General features: G+C 33.9%; 1 protein-coding gene across 1 annotated transcript in view; it reads left to right on the top strand.

Annotated features, from left to right (window-relative positions):
- Positions 1 to 208: 208 nt before the first annotated feature.
- The window catches only part of LOC129226369 (uncharacterized), a 103,055-nt gene continuing 76,310 nt past the window's right edge, over positions 209 to 26,953 (top strand). Inside the window, exons 1-4 of the mRNA XM_054860973.1 lie at positions 209 to 602; positions 10,344 to 10,620; positions 17,924 to 18,363; positions 25,730 to 26,265. Coding sequence (XP_054716948.1) covers positions 10,354 to 10,620; positions 17,924 to 18,363; positions 25,730 to 26,265 — 1,243 coding nt within the window. The 5' untranslated portion in view covers positions 209 to 602; positions 10,344 to 10,353. The remainder of the gene's footprint in view (positions 603 to 10,343; positions 10,621 to 17,923; positions 18,364 to 25,729; positions 26,266 to 26,953) is intronic.

Below are 26,953 nucleotides of genomic sequence, written 5' to 3'. Positions count from 1 at the left end.
AAACATAAATTCTTGAAATCAATGATCATTTCCAAGTTCAGCTAAAATGGCTTGGGGAAGCCCAAGGACGCAAACTGTATCAAATTATATTTTCACTCTCTTCTTTTCTCCGTATTAAAACCAGAAATAGAATCACGAATACATTTTGCGCAATAGCAATGAAGGACATTTCCTTGAGTGATCAAAAACGAGCTTCAGTAATGTCTCAGTAAATTGAATAATTGAAGTTGATCCGTCAGTTACTCAGCAGTGAACGAGATGGAATTGTGTAAAGTCGTTCTATGTAAATACAGAATATACGTTTATGTCTTTAACTAAATACGTATTTCTTCCATGTACAATAAAAATATGGTGTTTCTTGGTCCGCAACTATGAACATGTCTAAGTGCCAATAAGTATTACAGCTTAAGTTTTTACTAATGAAGTGTGGGATCACTATGTTTTTTAGAACTATTTTCAGACGCAGCTGATCTGAATTCCGACTAATGTTTCACAAATTATCTAGTATTGAAATAAAGAGGAGAAGGAGCTGAGCTCCACTGAGCTCCCATGCAAATCCAGCCGTAGTTACAACAAAAATGGTAGTTAGAAGAAATTAGAAGGTGAGTGATTCAAAATTTTGACTGTAGAAGAATATTAAAGCGCAGTTGCCTCAAATGAATTATTATTTATTTATTTTTAAATATAAGTTGAAATAATTGTGTACACCTGATTATTTTAAATGATTATTATTCTTTAACTAATGTAATGGAAAATGATTGGAATTACATCAGGGCAGTGTTTTATGTCCATCAACTGTATCGATTTTGGAAGTAATTAATTTTCCTAAACCTTGCCTTAGCGTACGAAATTCTGCAATCTTCGAGTTTCCTCTTTTTATTTTTTGCCAAACTTTGAAGTTTGCTGTAGACCTAAATTACGTGTTATGCATATTGATTGACAGCATAGCAAGTTATTTTCCGCGAAGAAAAATGTCACATTTATTGTTGACTTCACTACACGCAATGATTAACAATAGCGATTTTTATATTGATGTTTCAAAGAGAATATGAATGAAGACAAGTGTTTTTGCTCACAGTTTCGGTATTCTGGGGACATTTTGGTGTATTTAAAGGTAATACAATTTTTATATCGTTAATATTTACAACCAAAATATTGTAGATTTTCGTTCATTTGGTGTTTTAAAAATGAGGAAAAGAAAAAGTCAATTGAGAAGGTTTTTCTTCGAGCTTAATTTCCTTAACTGAATTTTAAAATAAAACAATTAGTGCGTTATTGCTCCAAATTAGCATTTTTACTCCAAATTAGTATTGTTCATAAAATGAATCTCTTTAGGTTGTAAACATAATCGTAATAGTTAATTCTGTTCGAAGTTTTAAGTGTTATTAATTAGAAATTACAGAGATATAAACCATTAACTCAGGCGGATTTTACTATTTTTGGGACGGGGGTTGATTCCAATAAAGGTCTTGCACGTACATAAACTACTGTATTAGAGTTGCCAATAAATAATGTTGAACCTCTGAGGAGTTGACCTCCCGTCCCCACCCCCCATTCGCTGCGTCACCGTTATGTTCGATTAACGTGATTCAACATAAATCTAAATTTCGCATTCTTACTAGCTAATGAGTCTACTTTATTAATCTTACTCAAAAACATTCAATGTGAACTGAAAAAAAAAATTAATAAACTTTTAAAAATTTGATGATTTAACTCTTTGATATAGTTGCCTAAGTTCTTAGTTTTATCATAAACGGTCTGCTTTTTTTCCTTAACCTTTTGGTTATTGCAGAATTTAAACTACAGTTTTTTCATTAATACCAGGGTTTCCAACCATGGGAGAAACAATTTGAGGAGTATCTGTGATAATTTTGAGGAATATTTTCAAATTTTGCTTCAAAGCTCGGTATTTTGCATAAATTTCTATAAAAAAATCTAAGAACACGTATCTTCCATTGTTTTTGAACTTTGATAATCATTTTAAGCATTAGTATAAAAATAATAACGATAAAATTAAAAATTTTAAAAACCCCCGACTGAGTCGCAACTGTAGAATCAAAAGGGAAAGTTGAAAATCCCTTTAAAAGCCTTGTAATATTGAAAATCAATGTCAAGTATTTTATTTGCTATTAAGTACAAAACTGGCAACTGACAAAAATTTTAAATCATTGCTTTTAATTTCCTTGTCGGCCAACAACGAATTCAGTTATCAATCGCGTGAATAAAAGCTTAGCCGTTATTAAAACCTGCTTAAAAAAACGTTATTATTCGAATTCTATGAAACATGGAAGTTCTAAACACATTCTATCAGACACGGAAAAAATTTATCTTTATTTTGGTATTCAATTTTTTAATTTTCAACTATGTTTTCACTGCAAAAATCGCGAAAGACATTTTAGAGGTTTTTAATTAATATCTTCGTTTATTACTGTCATCCAAATATACAACCTAGCTAAGAACACTCTCGATCAAGTCTCCTTTCGAACAAAAAAAGTTTTTTTTAAAAAATCAGTCCATCCGTTTAGGCACTAGAGTGCCGCAGACAGACACACAGATCCGTCAAACTTATTACCCCCTTCCGTTGTTTGCAGGAGGTTAAAAATAAAAAAACAGCGAAAAACACCACGTCGTGCTTGAAAACGATACTTCCGGAAATGCGGAGCACAATACCTTGTTTGCGGAGCTACGGAATTTCGCTATTTTTGCGGAGCAGTTGGCAACCTTAATTAATACTATTCAATAGATCTTTATTACTTACTAGCTTTTGCCCGCGGCTTCGCTCACGTTGATGTAGTTTTTTTTTTTCAATTGATTCAAGTTAATGGTCATTACAGGCAGAGGTCAAATAGTTACCAAAACATTGTTTGTCTCTAGTTTCGCCGACATTTCAAATTGCCTGCCCCCTTAAATGTATCAAAAGGTATGATTAAAACTGAAAATTAGGGGGAAAGGGAGTAAATGAAATGTTGGCAAAACTGAGAAGAAACCCAAAAATCACAAAAAATAAATCACGAAAACGTTCAGGAGTTGTAAAGAAGTCAGTTTGGGTAATTCCCAAAAAATCCAATTCGAGTGAGGTCAACTATTCTTAAATAAAGTGAAACAGTTCCCTTATAATCCCGATCTCCATCAAATACATAATATCCAGCGCTACACCAGCAGTCTAAATTATTGTATAATGTTTAACTTCTTACCGTAGAAATCGTCCCAAAATAGGGTCAACAATGATGCTACCCGAAATGTTTCCAATAAACAGTAAAAATTTGGCAATTGTTTGAAATTGCGTGCAAAGACAAAGTAATGGAAGTTTTTGCGCTGTTTAAGAATTTGCGAATTAGTTGGCGAATTATTTTACGTGTTAACAAATTTAAAGAAAGAAATATTAAAGAAATGGCGACATTTGGTTACATGGTGAAAACCGAGAAACTGTATTGCGTAGTCTTTAGCTTCAAAAACAGCGACAGTTGAAAAAAATGCCAAATGCCTTAGCTATTGAAATGATTCCACAAAAAAAGTTTGGCTAGATTCCAGCTGATCGATTAAATACCCAGTCAATACAAATAAATAAAAAAAACCACTAATTGCCTCAAAGTTGTATTAAAATGGAAAAAAATCAGCCAAATCCATGTATTATTTGCCAATCTTGTGCAAAAATCTTACTTCAAGATTTGACTTGAGAAAAGCCTTGAACAGTCACAAAAAGCAAAGATAGTCAACAATACAACAATAGTCGTTATCGACAGAGAGTTGAGATGATACACTAAATATTGTATTGAGTTAGGAAAGCCTTCGAACATGGAACTAAAAAGCTCATAACTCGTTTTTTATTCTACTTAGAAATTTCGAACAGGTGCCATCTTCAGCAGAAAAATCAGAGCTTTCGATGGACATATAATGTTAATATGTGCAAGTATTTTTTCATCCCCATATTAGAGAATTTATACGAAAATTGTGTTTTATTGCCCCCCTAAGGGGGTTTTGCCCCCCATAATGTGACGAAAACTACCCTATGTGTTATTCTGATGCAAAAGCTATATTATTGTAAAGTTTCATCAAAATCCATTCAATAGTTTTTGCGTGAAAGAGTAACAAACATCCATACATCCATACAGACAAACTTTCGCATATATAATATTAGTAAGATAGATAAAATCAAAATATGTTAGATACAAAGTTTCCCAATCTTCTCCGATTCGCGGCACCTTTGAATTTAGTCTAATGATATTGCACATATTATTGGCACCATGTATACTTCGAGGTACCTCTCACCTCTTCCTGCAGCACCCAGTTTGGGTACTCATAAGTTAGAATATTCGATACATAGTGCGCATTTATTGTTTTTGAGCTAAAACATACTGTTGAAATTTTCTTCATAGCGTACTGATTACAGCAAAATTCAAATTATTGCATAGAAAATTATTTTCCTTAGTTTTCCCCAATAGTTTACTCTCTTAATATCACCAACAGTGGCCCCAAATTGAAACCAAATTAAAAAGAAAAAAAAAAAAATCGCCAAGTTTGTCGATAAGTTGGCGAAAAAACTTGGCGATGTATCGCAAAGTGTCGGCCAATTCATAACACCACTTAAGTTTACATCAAAATTAACAATGATTTCCCCCCAAAAAGGAGGCAAAAGACCCTCTTTGGAACATTCGAATGCAACCAAAAGGGGAGCACAACTAGACTCCACTAGGGGTCTACATACCAAATTTCAACTTTCTAGGACATACGTTCTTGAGTTATGCGACATACATACGCACATACATACGTACATACAGACGTCACGAGAAAAGTCGTTGTAATTAACTTCGGAATCGTCAAAATGGATATTTCGCGTGTCTATACGTTCTTAGGCACTTATCCACGTGTGGTCGAGTCGGAAAAAAACTCAACATTCATTCTCGCGAATACAATACTTCCTTTTTTGTAAAAGGAAGTAAACAATAAAACAGTTTCAGTTCATTTAATTATGATTGTTTTCGTTAATGTTACACAGGAAAATTTTATGTCAATGATTGTTTATTTCAAGTAGTATTCGTCATCACAAAATTTTCATTACATTTCCTTCACCATCTGTAAATATGTAGTTGAACTCTTATATCGTAGTCGAAAGGATCAATAAAAATTATAGCCGTAATTTTGTTAAAGAATTATACACTGTTAAAGCTGAAGGGGAGTTGAATCTACCACGTTATACTCATAAATTAACTATATCCGGTTTCGCTATAAACGGAAGCGATTATATTTAAATTCATTGCTAATTGGTGTTTGATAACTATTCAAAATTATTCTCAAATTCTCAAAATTCTTAGTATTCCATTTTATTTCTGTATTATTTTCGGGAGGTTTCAGTGAGGAAAAATAGATATCTGTTTTGTGAGAAACATTTTCCTTCATTTATCATAAACAATTTTCAGACGAAAACGCTTTTGAGTCTATTACGTTATATTCATAAATCAGCTATATCCGGCTTCGCTATAAACAGGAATGGCTGTATATTTTGATTTTTTGCGAATCGGCATTCGATAACTATTCAAAAATATTCTCAAACTCTCAAAATTCTTTATATCCACTTAATTTCATTATTATTACTATATTTTTTAGGGGGGAGGGGGGGAGGGCGGTTCTGTGAGGAAAAATAGATGATATCTGTTTTACGAGAAACATTTTCCGTTATTCATCACACACAATTTTCAGACTAAAACTCTTTTGAATCTATTACGTTATACTCATGAATTAGCTATATCCGGCTTCGCTATAAACGGGAGTGACTGTACATTTTAATTTATTGCTAATCGGCATTTGATAACTATTCAAAATTATTTTCAAACCCTCAAAATTCTTAATATCCCACTTAACTTCATTATTATTATTATTGTTGTTACTTTTTTTTGAGGGGGGGGGGGGCTCTGTGAGGAAAAATAGATATCTGTTTTGTTAGAGATATTCTCCGTTATTCATCACAAATAGTGATTGCAACACCGGTATACCGGAATACCGGTATTTGGAGCAATTTCGTTATACCGGTATTTGCTGGGTAGAATTCTGGTATTTTCGGTATTAGCTAAAATAATAAATAGTTTGCAATTAAAGAGTTTTCAATTTAAATAATTGGATATCTACTGTTATTTTAAATATAAATTTCTTTTTTGATGAGGCAAAGTACCAAAATCAATCTATTGAACTAAAAATTTGGTTTCAAAAGCACGAATTTATAGAACATCAGTGAATAAGTAGTAGAAAGATTGCATAATCATATTTTCATCACTAGATGGTGTGATGAACCGTACTTACGTGAGTTGATATGAACCACGTTTTTTAAATCTCCGTTTTTTAGATTTGCCCTCTTGTACGAATTAATTTTAAATGGATAAAAGTATTGGAATTTAAGTGTTGCGCTATGAGAAGTTTATTCTAACAATCAATTGCAACTATTCTTTATGATATTTAAATATATATATATATATATATATATATATATATATATATATATATATATATATATTTAAATATATATATATATATATATATATATATATATATATTTGTTTCGACTGTACTGAATTTAGAGAAAAACTTTTTCTTGTTAGTATAAGAAACAGCTATTTTGTTGTCATCGGTATCAGCGTGCTGTTCTGTCTCGCTATTCAGTTTCACACTAAGCAAGATAATATTTATGATGCCTTAAATATTTGCAAAGAAAAAAGGCATCATTTGGAACATATTTCCAGATATTTACATAATTGTAAAGAATTCCGAAAAGAAAACGGGGGGGGGGGGGGTGGAAGAAATTATTTAGATCAAATTCATTGTAAATTTCAAACCAAAAATAATTAGCTATGAATAATAACGATAAAAAAAGCTACCCACAATACAAAAGAAACACCTACATTCACAAAAGTGATTATTTTCAAAACCAAGAAATTAAAGACCGAATTATTTGAAGATGAAGGACTTCCTGGCAACTATACAGGAGGTGCGACGCGCATTTTTAAGAGCACCATCGGCCCGCGTAAATTCAGAAGGAATATATTCAACTGCAGAAAGTTTGTTCATTACAATGAATTCCAGGCTTAGTGTAAATTAGCATGGAGTTTTTTTTTTTTTGTTGCTATTATTAATTTTTTGTTATGATATTTGTAACTTTATTTTATAGTTGCTCCAATAAGTAAATAATGCACTTTTTAAACGAAATAATGAAGTGCAGCAACGAAAAATTATGTTTTTGAATGTTCCTTGGAAAATTTCTAATACCGGTATCACGTTGAAAAAATACCGAATACCGGTATTGCATTTTTGGTCCGGTATTGCAATCCCTAATCACAAACAATTTTCAAACGAAAACGCTTCCTCATAGTTAAGAGCACAAATTTTAACATAAGTGTTAACTGCACTAAGTTACTAATAGCGGTTTAAACTAAAACATGCCCACTATGCAAGGTAATTTACTTTGTTTTAAATGCTATGATAGAGGCAACAAAGATGTAAATATGTATCAAAACTTCTGTCCCCCCCCCCTCTTAAATCTGCTTTGTCTGTCTCAGGAAAAGTATGGCACAATTCAAAAAATATATTTACACTAAATCAAACAACAACAATTTATAAGTTTTTTTTTCCTGATTAAAAATATTACAAGCATCAACGACAGTAAAAGTAGGTGGCAATACCTTAAATTAGTGGTGCCCACCTGCTATGAAAATTTGTCACACTGACCAAAACACATACGAAAATTTCAAACTTAAACTTTTTCTAAATAATACAAGAAAATAAATAAATATATATATATAATTTGCGTATGTTTTCGGTATTTACAAAACGTTGAAAATTGTTGAAATTCCTCGCATTTCTAACTTTTTTTTCTGTTTTGCTTAGTTCTGAAGCAAGATAAGAATTAACGCGACAAGTTTATCTTTCGATATTTCAAGAATATACAACTGATACTAACAAGAACTTGCATTATCCACCTGTTCTAAAAGATAAACGCACTTAAGAATCGTATAAAATAGCTTTTTGTATTCAACGAAGTCCTTTTTGAACTTCAAAAAAATTAAGGTAAGCTATTTGTTATTTTATCTTTATACAGTCACAAAGGGAAGCAAGGATTAGCCTATCAGTATTTTAATTAGGTAAAAATGGGTGAATAAAACAGAAAAACTACACAATTCTGTCACATTTTTATTTTTAAAAAATAGCGGCAAGCTTTCGCCGAGAAAAAGTTTACACTGTAAATTAATCGAAAATTTTATTGATGTTCAAACCTTAAAAAAATAAGTTGAACGGACAGAGGATTATTTATTTAAACAATGATATTCAAAATAACATAGGAATCTTTTAAATTTTCATATTTAAAAACGCCTTTAATGTCGTCCTAAATGTACCATTTACGACGTGTTGACATGAATGAAAGAATTTACTTCCCAACAATACTCCTAAAATATGAAAGACATTTGGGTACTTTTTAAACTGTATTTTATTATAGTTTACAGATACGTGAGTGCACTCTAATGTGTATTTTAATACTTAAAATTAAGCGTAAAGGAAGAGAAATAGGATTGGTTTCTGCTTGGATAACACTTAATTTACATTTTTATTACTCGGCGCTTTATAATTGGTTTTTTAATTAGATGTTGGCTATTTTATATAGGGGCACAGAGAGAGGAAAGGGGTACACCCAACTAGAAATTTTTGGATGTTTATAACGGGGCTTCCAGGACTTTCCTCGGTAATTTTTGGACATTGAAGTCCCCAAAAATTTGTTGCCATGAATTTGCGTTTCAGTTCGGCTGTGACCACGTTATTCTTATGATCGACTACCTTGTGGAATTATATTTTGGTAAACAAGCTATTAGTACCACTAGGACATGATTGAAGGAATTCATGGGCCCTGGTGGCCATTACTACCGATCAATTGCATTTATACCACTGTCGGGAATCGAACCACGGCTTTATGGCACTGAAGCCTTCTGCTTTACTGACTATACGACTGAATGTACTCAAAGTCGGATACAGAATTGAATACAGAATGAATAACATTTTGATCAGTAGACGACAAGGGATTACTTACTCGCTAATTAGCAGAAGATATTGAATATTGGATTACTAAATTGATAGAGGGAAGCGAAATGTAGATTACAATTCATAAATTCACAGAAGATACTGAATTATTGATGCATTTATTAAAATAAGCATTGATTTCAAGGATTGCAGATAGATTTTTTCTTTAGGATCATCCTTCACTCCCCAAAACTTTTGGCCTCATGACATGTTGCCGATCCCTGAAGACTAAGGGTTACTGTGAACACCCCCCTCCCGTCTTAGAAAATAATTGTTTCCGTCATTGAAACTGCTTTAGTAAGGTACTAGAAACTAACGATTGCTATTCACTGATTAACGAGCAACTAACATTTATTATACTGACGAAACAAATTGTTACATTTTGATAACTGCCAATCGTTGTGAAATAATTTGAGTTTATCTTGAATTAATTTACTTTAAGTTCATGTTACTGTAGTAAAAATAAGCACAGTTGCAAGGGATGCATAAACTTATTAATTATTAAAGGTAATCATGCGAAATTTAAAATCGGAAAAATACTAAAGGTAATGTTTTGTATTTAGCGACATCAAACTTTTGAAACTGCATTTATTTTCTGTCTTTGTATTCTAAAAACAAAAAGACAAAACCTTTTAGTCCCCGATACATAGTTATAAAAAGTATGCGTTAAAATGTAAGCAAAGTTTTGCTAACGATGAATTTAAAATGTAGCTACAGAATATTTTTCATTTTCTTTTTGCTTTCTTAAAAAAATAAATCACTTTTAATTATGAAATGATGTTTCTCACTAAGCTGCTGCATTCACCTATCTATTCATTCAACATTGTAACACAATGAGGAAATTTGGTATATCTCGCGACTTGAGTGGTACGGAATGCACAATACTTATCAATGGAAGCACATATGACTCTGGAACTGATTAATATTGTCGGGCCTCTGATGTGACACATCAATGAGCAAGCGGAATTTGAGCCCTATGTAAGGAAAAAAATTGCTTTCTGCGATGAAACAGGAATGAACAGATGTGCAATACTAAAAAAAAGCCTGTTGAAAAATGGCAAAATAAACCTTTTCGAAATTAGTCAAAATGAAGTATTCACCATACCTTGAAACTTGAATGATTGTTCTTGATTATACGTTGGCTGGTAGGTTTTTTTGAACATAGTTTTTGTGGCATTAATTCAACTAAAAAGTTCCCATGATTCGAAGAAGAATGTAGTTCAACTATGTGTTGTTCAAAATGCAAAATTTTACTGTTTTCACTGAAATAATTTCATTTTTTTTTTCAGAATACCAAGAATGACAAAATCACCTAGCTTTTTCTGCGCCATAGTTTTGGCAATCATTGCGTTGACCTTGGCGAAAAGCTTAACAGGAAAATCATGCACATCTGATGAAATTGCTCAAGAAGGAATGCATAAGCTGGCGATTGCAAACAATGACTTGGCACTAAATCTTCATCGAAAACTTTCAAAGGCATCCCAAGGAAACGTGTTCTTTTCACCTTTTAGCATCTCCAGTGCTCTTGCAATGCTGTTTTATGGAGCGAAGGGTGAAACAGCCGAAGTAAACTTTAAAATATTATTAAAAAATTTGCAAATATGACTCAAGTAAAAGGCACATATTTCTTTTTCTTTTCAAACTCTTAGTGTAATATTATTTTAAAAATTTTTATTTTCAACAGTGTCAATAAATTGTCAAATTTTGAAGTAGTGTTAAAAGGCTCCGCTCACGAAGCCTGTTTGCCGTCAGCGAGTTTGCAAAATTATGCTTAATTCAGCAACATAACTTTTTGCCAATTTGGCCACCAAATCGAAAGTAGATCGCCAAATTTAGTTCCAACCTTAGACGACAGTTGATTATTTTAATGATGTAGTTTTTGCTATTATTTCGGGCATGTAAAGACCTACAGTGGTGGACAAAATTATAGACTCATTTTTTTTTTTCTTTTGTTTCAATTACAACATGACTCGGTTTAAATTATTTTCATTGAAGTAAAGATGAATAGTTGAAGAAGTAGCTCTAAAATTAGTACATCTTATCAATTAAATTAAAAAACTCATAAAATTAGAAAATTTGCAAATTTAATATTTTATCATTACGTGAAACCTGGACAAAAGTATAAACTCAAAGTTACACTGTAAAAAAAATTCGGAAACGTTTCTGAGTATATCGTGCAGCTGCGGTTCATGAAATTTTCAAAAACGTTTCTGAGTATTTCGGAATCCTCTTTCTGTAATGTCCAGAAACGTGTCTGAGTATTTCGGAATCCTCTTTCTATAATTTCCAGAAATGTTTCTGAGTATTTTGGAATCCTCTTTCTGTAATTTTCAGAAACGTTTCTGAGTATTTCAGAATCCTCTTTCCGTAATTTCCAGAAATGTTTCTGAGTATTCTGTGCAGCTGTGGTTCATGAAAGTTTCGAAAACGTTTCTGAGTATTTCGGAATTCTCCAAACAATTTTCAAAAACGTTTCTGAGAATTTCGGAATCCTTTTTCCGTGATTTTTTCTAAAAAAAATAATTCTTTACTATAGTATTGCATGCCATATCAGTTTCAATTCTTTCATATCTAAGAGCAATGAAACAAGCAATTTTAGAATCATTCGTGGATTTTTTTTTTCTGAATTTCTAATGACAAATAGCATGGTTAACAGCATAACATATGCACAGTTATAAATTTATGAAAATTTATGAAATAATATAATAGTTTCATTCATAATCACAAAATCGTCGGGGGAGGGAAGGGGAGTACTTTCTCAAAAGTGGGATTGTTTGTTAAACAATATTAAACTTCAGTTTTTCTCTCAATATTTTCAAGAAAAAATTATCAACATATTGTATTTTTAATGCAGAACTTAAAAACATATTTTGTATCAAACTTGATAGCTTTTATGTTTGGATATAATTTGACAGAACTTACCTACACTTTGCGTTCCGGAATTCGTTCACGTCAAGTCAATTTCTTTGACGAACAAAGTGTACCGAAAAGTACCAACAGAGAAATTGATGAATTTAAATATGACACCAAAGTCCCCCTGCTGGAACCATTCGGGTTTATTCTTCTGTTCTTGCCCTTTTCCAGTTTATCACAAATATAGATACGTAATCAAAATAGGTTACTGATTTTATTTTTAGAGTGTGCGCAAAATGCATTATATATTTTATTTATTAAAACATTGAACTCTATTACATGATTATTCCATTTCATATATACGAGAGTCTCCCCCCCACACCATAAGAGTGATGGTGCACCCATAAAATGATATAAAGCGTCCCCCCCCCCTTAAAAAAAGCAACCCCTTGAAAATGTCAATGGCACAGTCTGCGTGGTGAACGCCCCTCGTCTTCTCCCCATATGTGCATTGCATATTAATAACATAGTATTTAAAAAATGATCACTTTTAAAACGATGACATGAAATAATATTACTTTTTATTTCGGCATGTAAATACAGCTGTTCCATTTTTGCCACTGACTCATTCCTCCTGACTGTCCTACATTAAACTAGTATATCCACGAAGGAAACGTTATTTTCGGAACAACTAATGTCAAGGAATTTTTTTATTGTTAACCACATTTAACAAAATGAATAAGCAGATGAACTAATTGCATAACTATGTTCTTACTAATAGATAACATGGTCATTTTCCAATGGTATAAAATTTTTTTAAATGAATGAATAAATTATAATAAAAAAAGATAAATAATACTGGCACATTTTTTGTGAAGCATATTACAATACTAGAAAATATTTGCATTACCATATTTTTAATGAATTAAACAATTGTTTTTTTTTTTCTTTTTGAACCAAAATGTATGTACATCCAAGTATTTCGAAATAACTTTTCTGTGATTGCTTCTCAAATATAAATCTTATATCTTTTGCGTAATTAATCAGTTTCAGTTGGTTACAACAAATAGTACACCGCGCACATAGGTATGTAGGATAACTTTAAATTAATTCGATAAACCCAAAAACAGTTACAATTGGAGCCTCATCAAATGCAAATCAACAAAAATATAAATGTATATAACAACATGTTTTAAAATATTCATTAATACTTACAAGTGAACATGAGCGAAGAAAATCTAAGTACCTCCATTACAACTGAATAAGTAATGCAAAGGGTTTCGTTTCATTATGTATAAACACGGGTGTTGAAACTATTCACGCTTGAACACACAATATATATCTAATTATGGTCGCATTGGAAATTGTAAAGAAACAAATGGTTATTAACTAACTTAATAGCTGCGTACATCGTCTAAAAAATCAAGATCAGTCCAAAATGCAAAAGCGTAAAATTAGTTTCGATACATTTTACTACTCTCTAGACATGAAAGAACAAGCAATCCAATGCTAAACAGTTGCTGACTGCAGCAACCATAGATAAAAAGAAAATAAGTTCTCGTTATTTCCGACTCATTGGCGCCCGTGTTGGAAGGATGAAATAGGTTTCGAAGCGTTGCGTCATCACTTCCGCTTCTAGATTTCTTGAAATAACAAAAAGCTTTCTGAATATTGAGGAGTTCGCTATTGGATGAAGGATTCCTACTATTTCGGAAACGTTTCCGATATATCCAGAAACGTTTCCGAAATTTTTTTACAGTGTAAAAAAAACCAGGATTACGAGAAAGTTTCGTTCCAAAATGTTAATTTAACTCCATAGAATGAATTAATGTTGCCATCAGTGATTGCTAAAGGTTTTGATTTTGAAAATTTACTAGAAACATATAGATGCACCGCTGGACAAAATTATAAACTCATTTTCTTTTTTATTTTTTAAATCATAATTTAACTCGGTTAAAAAATTTTTTGTTCCAGTAAAGATAAATAACTCTCTCAGCATGGTGAAGCAGGATTAACGTTTCTTTATGGAAGACAGAACGCTGAAGATTACCAATTAATACTGGAAGATCATCTCTTACCTTTTGCTCATCCGATTCCTATAGGTAACTGGTTATTTTAGCAAGATAACGTGAGCGTACACATAGCGAAAGGTACAAAAGAATGGCTCAAGCGCTGGGGGTATCAAAGTTATCCAAATGGCCAACTCGTAGTCCGGATCTTAAACCGATTAAAAATCTTTAGGGGACCACGGTTCGCAAAGTTTATCATGATGAGCACCAGTACCAAACCACAGAGGAATTAAAAAGGGCAATACTTTCAGCATGGAACCATATGCCACTGCAGCTGTTGGAAACTCTTGTGAAATCTATGCCCAGCCGCATATTCAGAAAACTGGGGGCCCAACTTGTTTTTAAAAGTTTGTAGTTTACACTAATGGGTTAGATTTAATGCAGTGTTAAGTTTTAAAACATTTCAAATATTGATTTTTTTTTCAATTTATCCATGTTTAATAGCAAAACTACATTTTCCTAAATCTATGCTTTTGTTTTACTGAAGTAATTGCAAATTTAACTTAATTAAACTCAAAAAAAAATTAAAAATTCGTCAGCTTATAATTGTGTTTATGCAGTATTGTAAGTTTGTAATTTTGTAATTCAGCATTGGTTCATTTTTGGAAATTAAATGATTAAGTATTTGGATAAAATTCTACCAAACTTCAGAGTTTCTTACTTTTGAGTTGATACTTTTGTACAGGTTTCATGTGTTATAAAGATATTAAAGTTGAGATTTTTTTTAATTAAATTATTTATTTTATAAAGTTTATGAGCTATACTGAATTTAGGACTATTTATTCAATTATTTATCTTTACTGGAACGAAATTTCTTTTAACTGAGTTAAATTATGATTAAAAAATAAAAAAGAAAATGAGTTTATAATTTTGTCCAGCGGTGCATCTATATGTTTCTAGTAAATTTTCAAAATCAAAACTTTTAGCAATCACTGATGGCAACATTAATTCATTCTATGGAGTTAAATTAACATTTTGGAACGAAACTTTCTCGTAATCCTGAATTGTTTTACCTCTGAGTTTATACTTTTGTCCAGGTTTCACGTAATGATAAAATATTAAATTTGCAAATTTTCTAATTTTATAAATTTTTTAATTTAATTGATAAGATTTACTAATTTTAGAACTATTTCTTCAACTATTCATCTTTACTTCAATGAAAATAATTTAAATTGAGACATGTTGTAATTGAAACAAAAGAAAAAGAAATGAGTCTATAATTTTGTCCACCACTGTATAAGGAACCGGCTTAATGATGAGACCTGTGTATGGCTTTCTCTGACATGTATTGAATACAAAGGTACCTGCAAGGGACGCTACCTGCATTCGGCTTTGGAGACATTGACAGTTCTGAGGAGATAGGGTACAAACTAACAGGCAGACGCACGCCGATTTTAATAAATTATATATTCATTCTCTCATGTTGTTCGCCGCTGAAGTTCAGCAATTTTTAAATAGAAATGTTTTTCAATGGGAAAGATTTAAAATCGGAGACACTTTGTTCCTGTTGTTACCTATCCCCCTGGTGTAGGAAGGCCTACACCTGGTTCAAAAAGTCCCGATGCGTTAGATCCTCGTAAATAAGATCCTGCTCATCGCACTGCTGCCTCCATGGGGCATCAATACAGGCAAGAAGATGAGCAGGACTTGAAGAAAGGGAACAGGAACAAAGAAAGAAATTTTTCTCCCTGTTTAGACACACTTTTTATACGTATAAGTAGAAACATAGAAAAACCAAATGTGGAACTGCTTTTTTTTTTTTTTTTTCAGAAGAACTTTTCAGTGTATTATTAGAGAAATAGATAGGAAAAAATATTCATATAGTAAGAACAAGTTTTATACACTGCTATCAAAAAACACTTAATTTAAAGCAAAATATATTGAAATTCTTTTTCTTTTTGGCACTAGGTGTAATTAGAAAAAATTGAACAATATGGCTTCGAAATTCACTGTTCGCTTTGTTATTGAAATTGCAATCATTCATTTCGCAGGAAACAAATTTATTGTAATCGTTGACAAACAAAAACTACTAATTTAAAAAATTGAGAGTTTAAGTTTCAATATTGCCCCCCCCCCCATTTCAATGTTCCCCTTCCCCACCCCATTTGTACCAAAAACAAAATCGTTTGCGAGTAGCTTAAGTTACATTTGTCAATATTAAGCTTATGGAGAAATTTAATGTAGCTTGAATCATCTGAACTTGAAAAATGAAAAATAATATTTTTCGTCTGATTATAATGCACTTCTGAAGTATAGGTTTACTGTCACGTAGCGTAGAATTAGACCCATTGAGAAGGAATACTAATGGAGGGAGCCATAGCAAATGTCTCAGTGAAATAAGTTTGGGATCCAATGTTTCCCAGGTCAGGTGACTTTTTTGGCTGGGAAGTTGTCGCGTTTTGGCAACGCAGTCGCTCTTTTGGCATTAAATATTTTTCAGACGACGCGACGGCGCTTATTATGAAGTCTGGGCTACAGATCAGGGCAACTCTGGCTCCAACTCCTTTACCGCATAATAATAAATAAACAAATAAATAACGGATACAAATACAGGCCTATCATTCAAATTCCCTCTCCCCACTTCTTTCCGGATTTTAAAATATAATGTAATTGCATTTTTCATGTATTTTGATATTTATTCCTTTAAATGACAGTACAAATAGTTTAAAGTGTTCTGTTATTGACTGAAAATTTGTGGATTCATATGTATTGTAATCAATGTTTTGAAATGATTTCCTACGCAGGCATACTAGTATTTCAATTGAAGCATAAAAATAGCAAATCTTTATTCTTGCGCATCTGCTGTTCACAGGAGCTTGGCGAGAAAATACTCGCCAACAAAGCAAATGAACACAAAATGCTTAAGAGCCGTTAAAATAATTACTAGTTAAGTAAAAAGTGTTTTTATGGAACTAAAATGTTATTTGCACTCAAGATATACAATGTTTTACAACTTTTATAGGTAAAATAAGTACAAAAATTTAAAAATTACAAGCTACTGTGGAATATGTACTCGTTGAATGCATATAAATGTTATTTTTTCTTTATTTAGAAGTAAAAAACATTTGTACATGCTAGGGAAAAGTTACTGGACCTCCTGGTGTGGCTTTTTCCTCACAGTTTACATTGCTAGAATACTGCACTATTACTATAAATCTAATTTTTCCCTTCTACAGTTAAAGGTTGTTATCATACATGGCTTCCGGCTAATGAAAACTTCTTCAGCGGTTACGGTCAACTCGAAATTGCTCTCCAGGTCACATGGTACTGTTGCCGTATCGGTATAGTAGGGTTGCACTCTCTCCATCTATTCCTTCTCAATGATTAGACCACTGTAGTGACTGAAAGCAAGTTTTATTTTAACCAGACGAGCGATCAGACTGACAAGATCACAACTGACTTTCCTCAGCTCGAAAAAAGCTTTTTATACGGAACTTAATATGTAGGGATTATTTACGTAACAGTAGAGATGAATACTATCTATATAAAATTTAAATATTTGGTGACTTTTTCGAAACTTTGTGAAGGTCCCTTGAAATTAATAGATGAGTTAAAGGAAAGTTGAAACTGAGGCTCCGGACCTTCAGTTAATATGCTGAGCTAAGAACCCGAACTCATCAGCTCTAAGGCCCTCCAGTCGCCTGATTGTAGGGCAATATTTTCAAGTGTGAACTAAAGTGTAAACATAAGAAAAAAAGCAGAAACATTTTTCTTCTTTCAGTCATAGTTACCAGCCAAAATAAAGAGACGGGACTGCTATTTTTACAAAAACTGAATACAGGTATATGTACAGTACAAGCATTTAAATTTTATGACATTCAGCATTGCAGACACTATATCAAATGCAAGTTCGTTATAATTTTCGTTCATAAAATAATAATAATAATAATAATGGTATTATATCAAATTTTGTTTTCAAAATTTAATGATTTTGATTTCTTTTTTAGGAACTGCGTACAGCTTTGGGATACAACAAAGCAAATTTGGAAAATGAACAAGTGCATCATATTTTTAATCAATTTTTGACCCAAACTTTTTCAAATCAAAATTCCAACGCCTACGCTTTGAAATCGGCAAACGCTATCCTAGTCGACAAATCTGTGGATCTTATAGAAGACTACAGACACGAAATACAACGTTTATACGAAGCTACTGTTCAAGACGTTGAATTTGCGAAAGATGCACCTGAAATTGTAGCAGAGGTCAACCACTGGGTTAAGGATAAAACTAATGGAAAGATCGAAAAGCTATTGGACAAGTTAGATCGTTCAACAGCCCTAGTTTTATTGAATGCAGTGTATTTCAAAGGTACGTGGAAGAAGCAGTTTGATGCAAAACGAACCCTTGTCCAAACATTTTACAACAACGGACTTCAATCAGGAGCAAAGTAAGTAAAAATGCGGCTTTTTAATATTTTATCATAGTAGAAAAATAGCTGTAGTATACACACGGAGAAACTGGTTCCATGGGCAACCGAGCCCTTCTAGTAGACGGACAAGAGTCCAAAAAGCGCTAGTATACGGATCAACGTATGCGCGCAAGCAACTTTTGCCGTAGCCAGAAAGGATGCAATCCTCGTAGGCTACGCTTTTGCCTGTTTATTTCAAGTTTTGCGGTTTCAATGGCGGCCAATGGCTTTCGCTACGGAGTTATACATCTATTTGTAGTACATCTATGAGTAGTTGGGCGTTAACCAATAATGCTCAAGTTTGTAGGTTGAAACTCAGCCCATGTTGACCAATTTCAAAGATTCAGAAACTTTACTAACATCTATGTCGCATGATTATGTAGTAAGATAAAGTAATAAAAATGCTGACAGCTAAATTAAATTCCAAGAGCAATTCACATCGTCAGATCCATGGTTCTTCCATTTAGAGTTTAACCAGTAATCGAAATTCTCAAGTTGTGACTGCAGTCGGCGATAGTGGTGAAAGAATGGTTGTCCTGAGGAATGCATTCGACCTGAAAGTGGCGAGGAGCCAATCAACAGCAATTTTATAAACAACACAGCCACAGTTTTTGTGTTAGTCCTCAACGCTGTACAGGCGGTGAATATGTTATATTCTCCTTTGAACTTTCTGAATAACATACACTTGTGGCAAACCTAGCCTGGCAGTGTCCTGATGCTGAGATTAGGATCTCCGTAGCCTTCACATTACTACCAGGTTATATTTTATTTCTACGTAATGCAATTAAACTTTGAAGATTTCGAAAAACATTACTCAAATAAAAGTTTTGGGTTCAGTAGAGGATGTATCTTATGAGAGACGTCCGTTACCGAAGTGAATAAATTAATTTAAATATTGTTTTTCGAAATCATTAAAAATGTAATTACATTACATAAAAAGTAAGGGTCTATGTTCTTTCAAAAGTTCATGAAATGAAACAAGAATATTCGGAGTCTTTGTTGGGAGTTTTGAGCAGCAAATGATAAATCTATTATTAAAATGGAACTACCCCATTGAAACGCATACTAAAAATTTTGCATTAGCAGCTGTAACGATAGTTAAGAAGAAAACAAAAACTTTAAATCCATTTTTGTCAGCCTTTCTTACGACCAGAAAGTCACATTAAAAGACACAATGATTAGAGAGCTGAAAAATACACAATTTGTCTATTTTTCCACCAGTGACATTTAAAACCCTAGATCGCAGCTTTTAAGTGGTAACACGTTTGCTATCTTGGGGCTAAATGCCGTTTCCTAGATTTGTCTGTTATGATGAAGTAGCGTGTTTTGCTTCTTGATTGTGGATTGACATGGAGTTTATAAGAAGTCACAATCAAGAAGCAAAACACGCTACTTCATTATAGTAGACATAGGAAGAAAGCGGCATTTAGCCCCAAGATGGCGGACGTGTCGCTACTTTTAAGTTACGATCCAAGATTTTAATAACAGCACACGAATAACACTTTCACGTTTGTAGAATTGAAACTAACTAAAAATTGTCCAGTTTTGCTTCAACAGCATTAACTCGTTTAGAGCTGTCCTCCCTTTCTGGGAGAGGAACTGCAGTTGTTTACATTTGATGCAGATAGAAGCAAAGGGATGTAAGTGGCAAAATTAAAAATTTGGAGATAACCAGTACACATGGTAGGTGAACCTCTCCTTTGTCTTGGGGCAGGAGATGGTATTAGTAGTCCTGGCAGGGGCGGAATGGCCATGTGGGAGACGTGGAAAATTCCACATGGGCCGCACCCTAACTTGGGCCGTTTTCTTTTTTTCAACGTGTACGTATCGTTTTCTTTAATTTTACTTCGAAAAAAAAATATATTTTAGCTGGGCCGGCCGTTCTAAGACCCTGAACCGTTTCCCTCGTCCAGTAGTCACTCTTTTCTTGCCGAACTATTGCCGTATCTTGTTACGAAGGGAGGAAACAATGACTTTGTGGGGTGCAGGGGCGGACTAGCTATGTAGGCATTAGGGCAAATGCCAGACGGGCCGGTTCCCCCGAAAAGAGATCAGAGCAGCAGGAGCGAAATTTTCGGACGACGGCCCCAAAGGGATACCGATAGCTCAGGGGAAGGTTTTAAAGTATTGGGGTTGTACCGAAAAACTTTTCATGGGGGCCGGGGGTCAGTGCTGACGAGAGGCCATTTTAGCCTAGTCGGAAACAGGGCCGCCGAGAGCAAAGGTGGGCTCCTTGACAGTCTGGTCACCGGGCCCACTCTCACAGAAAACTTATCAAGCTTATGCTCTACTCTATTTCCGATCCAGGCCCTTTCAATTACCGGGTGCCTAGTTTACAACTACCTGGTAAGTTGGCTAACATGGCCTCTTGTCGGTCCAAGCAGTAAACATTTTACGAATTCCGCATGGACTCTCGACGGCCATGGCCCCCATATAAAACATCTTCATAATAAAATGTGCGTGTGTCTGTGTTTGTATGACGTATAGTTGTTTTGTGATTTTTTAAGTAAGTGTTTTGACCCCCTCTCATTCTTTTCGCTGCGCTGCGAGTAAAGGTTGTGTATGGGGGGGGGGGGGGGGAGTGTATGTCATTTCCTCTGGGGCCTGTTTCAGGTAATTTTATTATTAAAGGCTATTTTTCATTTTACTTTCTTTGTCATAAACCCGGCGTTTTACTTCCAGTTTTTAATTGTTGTTAAAAACAATGAAAAATATTTATCCAACTTCTGGTTTTTAATCTTTGCCAAAAAATAATGAATGAACGAAATACTAATAAATTTATCAAATTACTTTCAAAGCTGAACTATAACACTCTGTCGCAAAAAAAAAATTGTGAAACAATATACACTCTGTCGCAAAAAAAATATATGCACCTAGAAGAATTAGAGCCACAATCATGAAACTCGGCACAAATACAGTTTGGTAGTCGATATGCAAATGATTAAAATTTCAGCGCCAATGAAACAAGGCTAAGCGCGCTATGAGCATGTGAGTTGCACAAGTGGGAGAGTTTAAAAGCATGAGTACTTGTGCCGTAGGGCTATTCAATCGAATCTGTTGACTTCGGTAGATTGTATTGTAAAATAAGATGCCTCTAAGACGTAACCGGCGACAGTACGAACTGCTGACGGAGTTTGATAGGGGCCGTATAATAGGCCTCAGAGAAGCAGGTTAGTCAAACAGGAGTATCGGTCGCTACCTCAGTCGGAGTGATATGGTAGTTGCTCGGTGTTGGCAACAGTGGATCACGGAAGAGAGAGGTTACCGTCGCGGAGGGTCAGGGCGTCCCAGGAACACAAATGAAAGCGAGGATCGCGCAATCAAAAGAGCGGCCACGTCGGCACCGAGAACGTCGCTAGCATCGATTCAACGCCACTTACCTCCTTCCAGGCATTCGGTGGTATCAAAGGAAACCATTAGGAGAAGACTGGCCGAAGTTGGCTTAAGGAACCGACGTCCATTAAGACGCTTGACACTGATTCCACATCACAGGCAGTGTCGACTGGATTTTTGCCGATCTTGGGCAGCTTGGAGTGTAACAGACTGGAGGCGTCTGATCTTCAGCGATGAATCCCGATTCAGTCTCAGTGTTGATGATCACCGTACACGTGTGTGGAGACGCACCGGCCACTGCTCCAATCCGGCATTTGTTGTCGAGCGGCATACAGTCATTTCATAAGGCGCGACAGTGTGGGGAGCGATTTCTTGGGACACACGATCACCTCTAGTTGTTCTCTAAGGCACTTTGAAAGCTCTCAGATACGTGGACAGCATTTTAACGCCGATTGTTCTGCCCATGCTATCAAGTCGCCCAGATGCCATTTATCAGCAGGACAATGCTCGTCCACATACTGCGCGACTCTCTTAATATTGTCTTCAGGGATTTGACGTACTCCCATGGCCTGCCAGGTCACCAGACGCTTCGCCAATGGAGCATGTCTGAGAAGCTGGGAAGGCAACTGCAGCCATACCGGGATGCAGGGGAATTAACGACGCAGTTGCAAAGATTATGGCATGATCTTCCGCATGGGGTCATAAGTAAACTAATTGATTCGATGCCACGTCGTGCTTCGGCTTGTATAGCTGCCAGAGGTGGCTTTACTGCTTACTGATTTGTAACCTTTTGCATGCTGTAACTGCTTAATAAAATTATCTTTTATTCTGAATTTTTTAACATCTTCTTGTCTCCTTATACACTACATGCCTGCCAAGTTTCGTGAGTGTAGCTCAATTTCTACTGGGTGCATATATTTTTTTTGCGACAGAGTGTATTTGTGGGTGTTTTTAAATGCGCTTTTTTTCACTACTTGTTCAAAATGCTTTTAAATTCGAGCACACAAATCAACAATATTGAAAATATAGATGAATAGTATATATTAGCTATTCTCACTTTATGAGCAATTCATTTATACTCAAACGAAAGTCAATACCGTTGTTTTTTTTTTTTTTTTCAAAGAATGGTAGGTAACTAGCAAATAGGTTTTTAATTTCAAAAAGACACACTTCAAATAAATTTCAAAACTTAAAAATAAAATAATTTCTATAAGCTTGATTCGCACTAAAAAGTATGAAACAAAATTAGTATGATTTCTTGATTAAAACACTAAACAATTACAGTTGATCATAATATTTTTTGTTTAGAGAAATTCTGAAGCGGTCAATAAAATTCAAATTGAAAATTTAAGAGAAAAAAAAAGGCGGTACGCAGTTTTTTATGAATAACTTTTACATAATACCGCCACTATGTCTTCTCTGAATTTTTAATTTAAATTTTATTGGATGCTTTAGAATAACCCTAAACTAAAGATATTAAGATAAACTGCAGTTTTTCAGTGTTGCAATTAAGAAACCATTTTATTATTTTATTCTATACCTTTTAATGCGAACCAAGCTTTTAGATATAGTCTTTACAATTGAAAACGTCTTTTACATTTATCACAGGTCTCAAACTTGAACATTGCTTCGTACTTTTGATGCATATTTATAATTAAATGCAAATATAACCTGGGAAAAAGTGCTGCTTTTTTTTCAATTACTCATTTTTTAAAGTTTAACAACGAGTTTGGATATCAAGCACATTTTTGTATGTTTTCCAGATGCATACGAAAGTAAAATAATGCAAAAAAGAATGTTATTTAACCAGAGGCGCTTGGTGAGAGGTCACGGGAGGTCTCTGTGACTGCCCAAAAAATTGTTCAGCAAATTTTGTCTGAAAATTCACGTAATTTCGAGACATAATTGCAGCTTATAGTCCCGAAACGTGTTTTTTTTTCCCCCTGCAAATGCTGCGGTATACTGAATACAAAAACATTTTTTTTCATTATTATAAAAAGCAGGAATTAATATGTATAGAACTAAAAGCTTACAAGTGCAGTCTATCGATTTAAGTTTCTAATTAAAATTTTAAATTCATTTTATATTAAAGCCAAGACAATATAATTCTCTTACAGACCAGCAGAAATTATTGATAGACATTTTTACTATTTAAATACACCATTTGCTTCATTATTCAAATTTGAGAGCGTTGTAACGTAAATTTAAAAAACAAGTTTAATTTTCTGTTTGTTATATTTTATTTACATTGAAAAATTAAAATATTTATTTTGGAAAAATACGTGATGTAAAAATTCGAATTGAAAGGGTTAGAGTTGTTGAATCTTAATGTTTTATGTTGAAATTATCATTTTTGAGACCAAAAAAAAAAAAAAAAACGATTCGACCTTTAAACAAAATGATTAAATCTCGTGGTTTTCTGACCTGAGTATAAAACTACATCACATAGAGTCTAGAGTCCTTGAAAATAACTAGATAAGTCTTTGAAACTCCTAAGCTAAGTGTGCTTCATTTTATTTCTCATTAAGTGTTTGAATTATGAATAGTAAAAATGGGTAATATGTAACTCTCTCGTTCCCCATTTTTGAAATATGTACAGTACACCATTTCTTTTAAAGCATTTTTCATTATTGATCGGTTTGTATATAATTCATTGTTGTATTTGTTGGTGGATTTGAGGGATGACCAAACACTTATTGTACCGTAACCCGTTGGAGCAAGTAACAGTGCGTTATCTTTTCTCCTCCCTCACTCTTTCTGACTGTCAACTGCTGTTATTGATTTGTCGAACAAAAAGCAAGTTTTGTTATCATAATTAGTGAAATAAACTTTAAAAAAGTTTTGCTCTCCTCTTTTTTTCCTAATATTTTTTCCGTTCCAATTACCCCTTATAAGGCTTCAAAATGCATAATTTCACACTTTTTTTCAAAATTTAATCCGGGGGACAACCCCCCGGACCCCCTAAAATTGGGGTTATTCTATACCCAGGGGCAACACACATTAAAAACGAACAAAAAAGTAAAACATGACTTTAAACAAACTAATATATGGCCGCTTTTAGCAGCCAGAGAAAAGTTGTCCATACTTCAAGACGGGGGGGGGGGGGGGGGGGAAAGACATTTTGTCTTTGAAAAAAATTGTTCTTTTCTTTTAATGAAAAACCCCACTTGAAACTTTTTGGGTTCAGAAAAATACAGCCAAAATTTTTTGGGTAGGGCCGACAAAAATATTTTTCCCCATAAAAATTTTAGGGCCAGTCCGCCCCTGAGTCCTGGTAGTTGCTGCTATACAGCATGATTTAGAAAAAAAATTCAATGAAAGCCTACCTAGGATGTTATCTTTAAACGCATTTTACTCAAAACTTGAAAATGTCCACTTACATCCCTTTGCTTCTAAGTGCCTCATTTGTAGATGGTGTTCTCCATTTACTAATATGATCTTTAAAAAATAACATCAGTGTCAAGTATTGTAAACCAGCCAGTGTAAAGTGACCCTTAAAACTGTGTTCCTTTGAGGGGGGGGGACGCTAACACATTGATATTGATTTTAAAGAATAACACATCATTTTCTTTCATTGCGTCCTCTACCTCGTTATTTTTCCATTCTGCTCATTTCTCGAATTTCTATCTCCATTGTTTATTAATTATGAGAAAACTCCAAATCATTAACGTTGGCCAAATCATTAGCATCCTGCCTTACAGTATGCGACTTGCAGTAACCCTTCAATCTAGTTATTCGTAAGAAAAAGGGAAGAAGAAGGTTGAAACACTTCACAACTGGTGGAAAAAAAGAGAAAGAGAAAAATGTATGATACAACACTGATTTTCTTTTTTTCTCTTTTTGTTAATATGCATTCTTTGAATAAAAATTATGTAAGTAAAAATTAGTCAAATACATCTCCTCATCGCAGACAGGTAAACAAGTTATTTAGTTATATTTACTTCCTAATTTGAAATAAACTGCAAATGAATAATTCGATGACATGTTTAATTCGAACGATTACTTATTTTAGGAATACAGAGATGATGCATATTAAAGAACATTTCCCATACGCAAATATCTTTGATTGCCAAGCTTTGGAACTTCCTTATAAAGGAGAGAACATCAGCATGCTGATTTTGTTGCCAAACGCAAAAGATGGCCTCACATCCTTGGAGGAAAGTTTAACAGTAGACAAGCTCCAAGCCATTCGAAAAGAATTGTACAAGACCAAGGTCGACGTAGCTTTCCCGAAATTCAAAATCGAGTACGATCAGGAAATGTCATCATATTTGAAGTCCCTTGGTGCAGGAAAGATTTTCTCGCCAAGTTCCGATCTTTCCGGCATGACATCAAATAAAGTATCAGTGAACCAAGTGTTGCACAAAGCCTTCGTGGAAGTAAACGAAGAGGGGAGCGAAGCTGCTGCTGTAACGGGAGTCGTTATAAACAGGATGCGACCAATGCTTGATGATGAAACTGATTTTGTTGCCGACCATCCTTTTGTTTTTGCCATTGTCGATAAAATAAGCGATATGATTTTGTTCTTGGGTCATGTAAATACTTTGTAATAAAATTAATTAAACTAAAGTTGAAGAACATGTAATTTTTACTTTTTTTATTTCATAAGTGGCACCGTTTCGAATTCAATGGGTAAGATTTAACACCGAAAATGACAGTTGACTAATTTTGGCGTTAAAGCAGTTTTAACTGTAGCAGAATGAACAAACTTGATGCAAGCGACAAGTTTCAGGAAATTGAAAACTTCATCAACTAGTATTAGTCGGTGGAGTTTGTGCAAAAACATTTCACTTCCGGATACCAGTATGAAATTTTGTACAGCACTTATGTTCATATAAGAGAGCAAAAAAACGCCGGGAGGCAATTGATTGGAGGTCAAGACCCCCTGTGGTGACGTCATCAAAATGGCCGTCATGTATCGGTTAGTACGTTGGTTTAACTGCTTAGAACTACATAATAGGTCATAATTTTTTAAAATTCAAATACAATATCTGAAAGTCGTTTAAAAAAGTTCTTTAACCCAAGCAGCACAAAGGAGTTCAAAGCTCGTTCTATGACACGTTCAGAGCACACCAGCCGACACGTTCAAATTACGTTCTCTCAGAACGGTCTAAAAAGCGTCTATGTGTCTCGTCGATCGATGTCGTATAGCACGTCGAAATATGGTGTTGTACCACCACTTTTGCACCAATTTTGAACGTAGAATATTACGTTATGTTAAAGTGGTAGGATGACG

The sequence above is a fragment of the Uloborus diversus genome, chromosome 7 (genome assembly GCF_026930045.1).
Source record: "Uloborus diversus isolate 005 chromosome 7, Udiv.v.3.1, whole genome shotgun sequence".
In the NCBI taxonomy this organism is placed as follows: domain Eukaryota; kingdom Metazoa; phylum Arthropoda; class Arachnida; order Araneae; family Uloboridae; genus Uloborus; species Uloborus diversus.
This window is presented reverse-complemented; position numbering and strand designations above follow the sequence as displayed.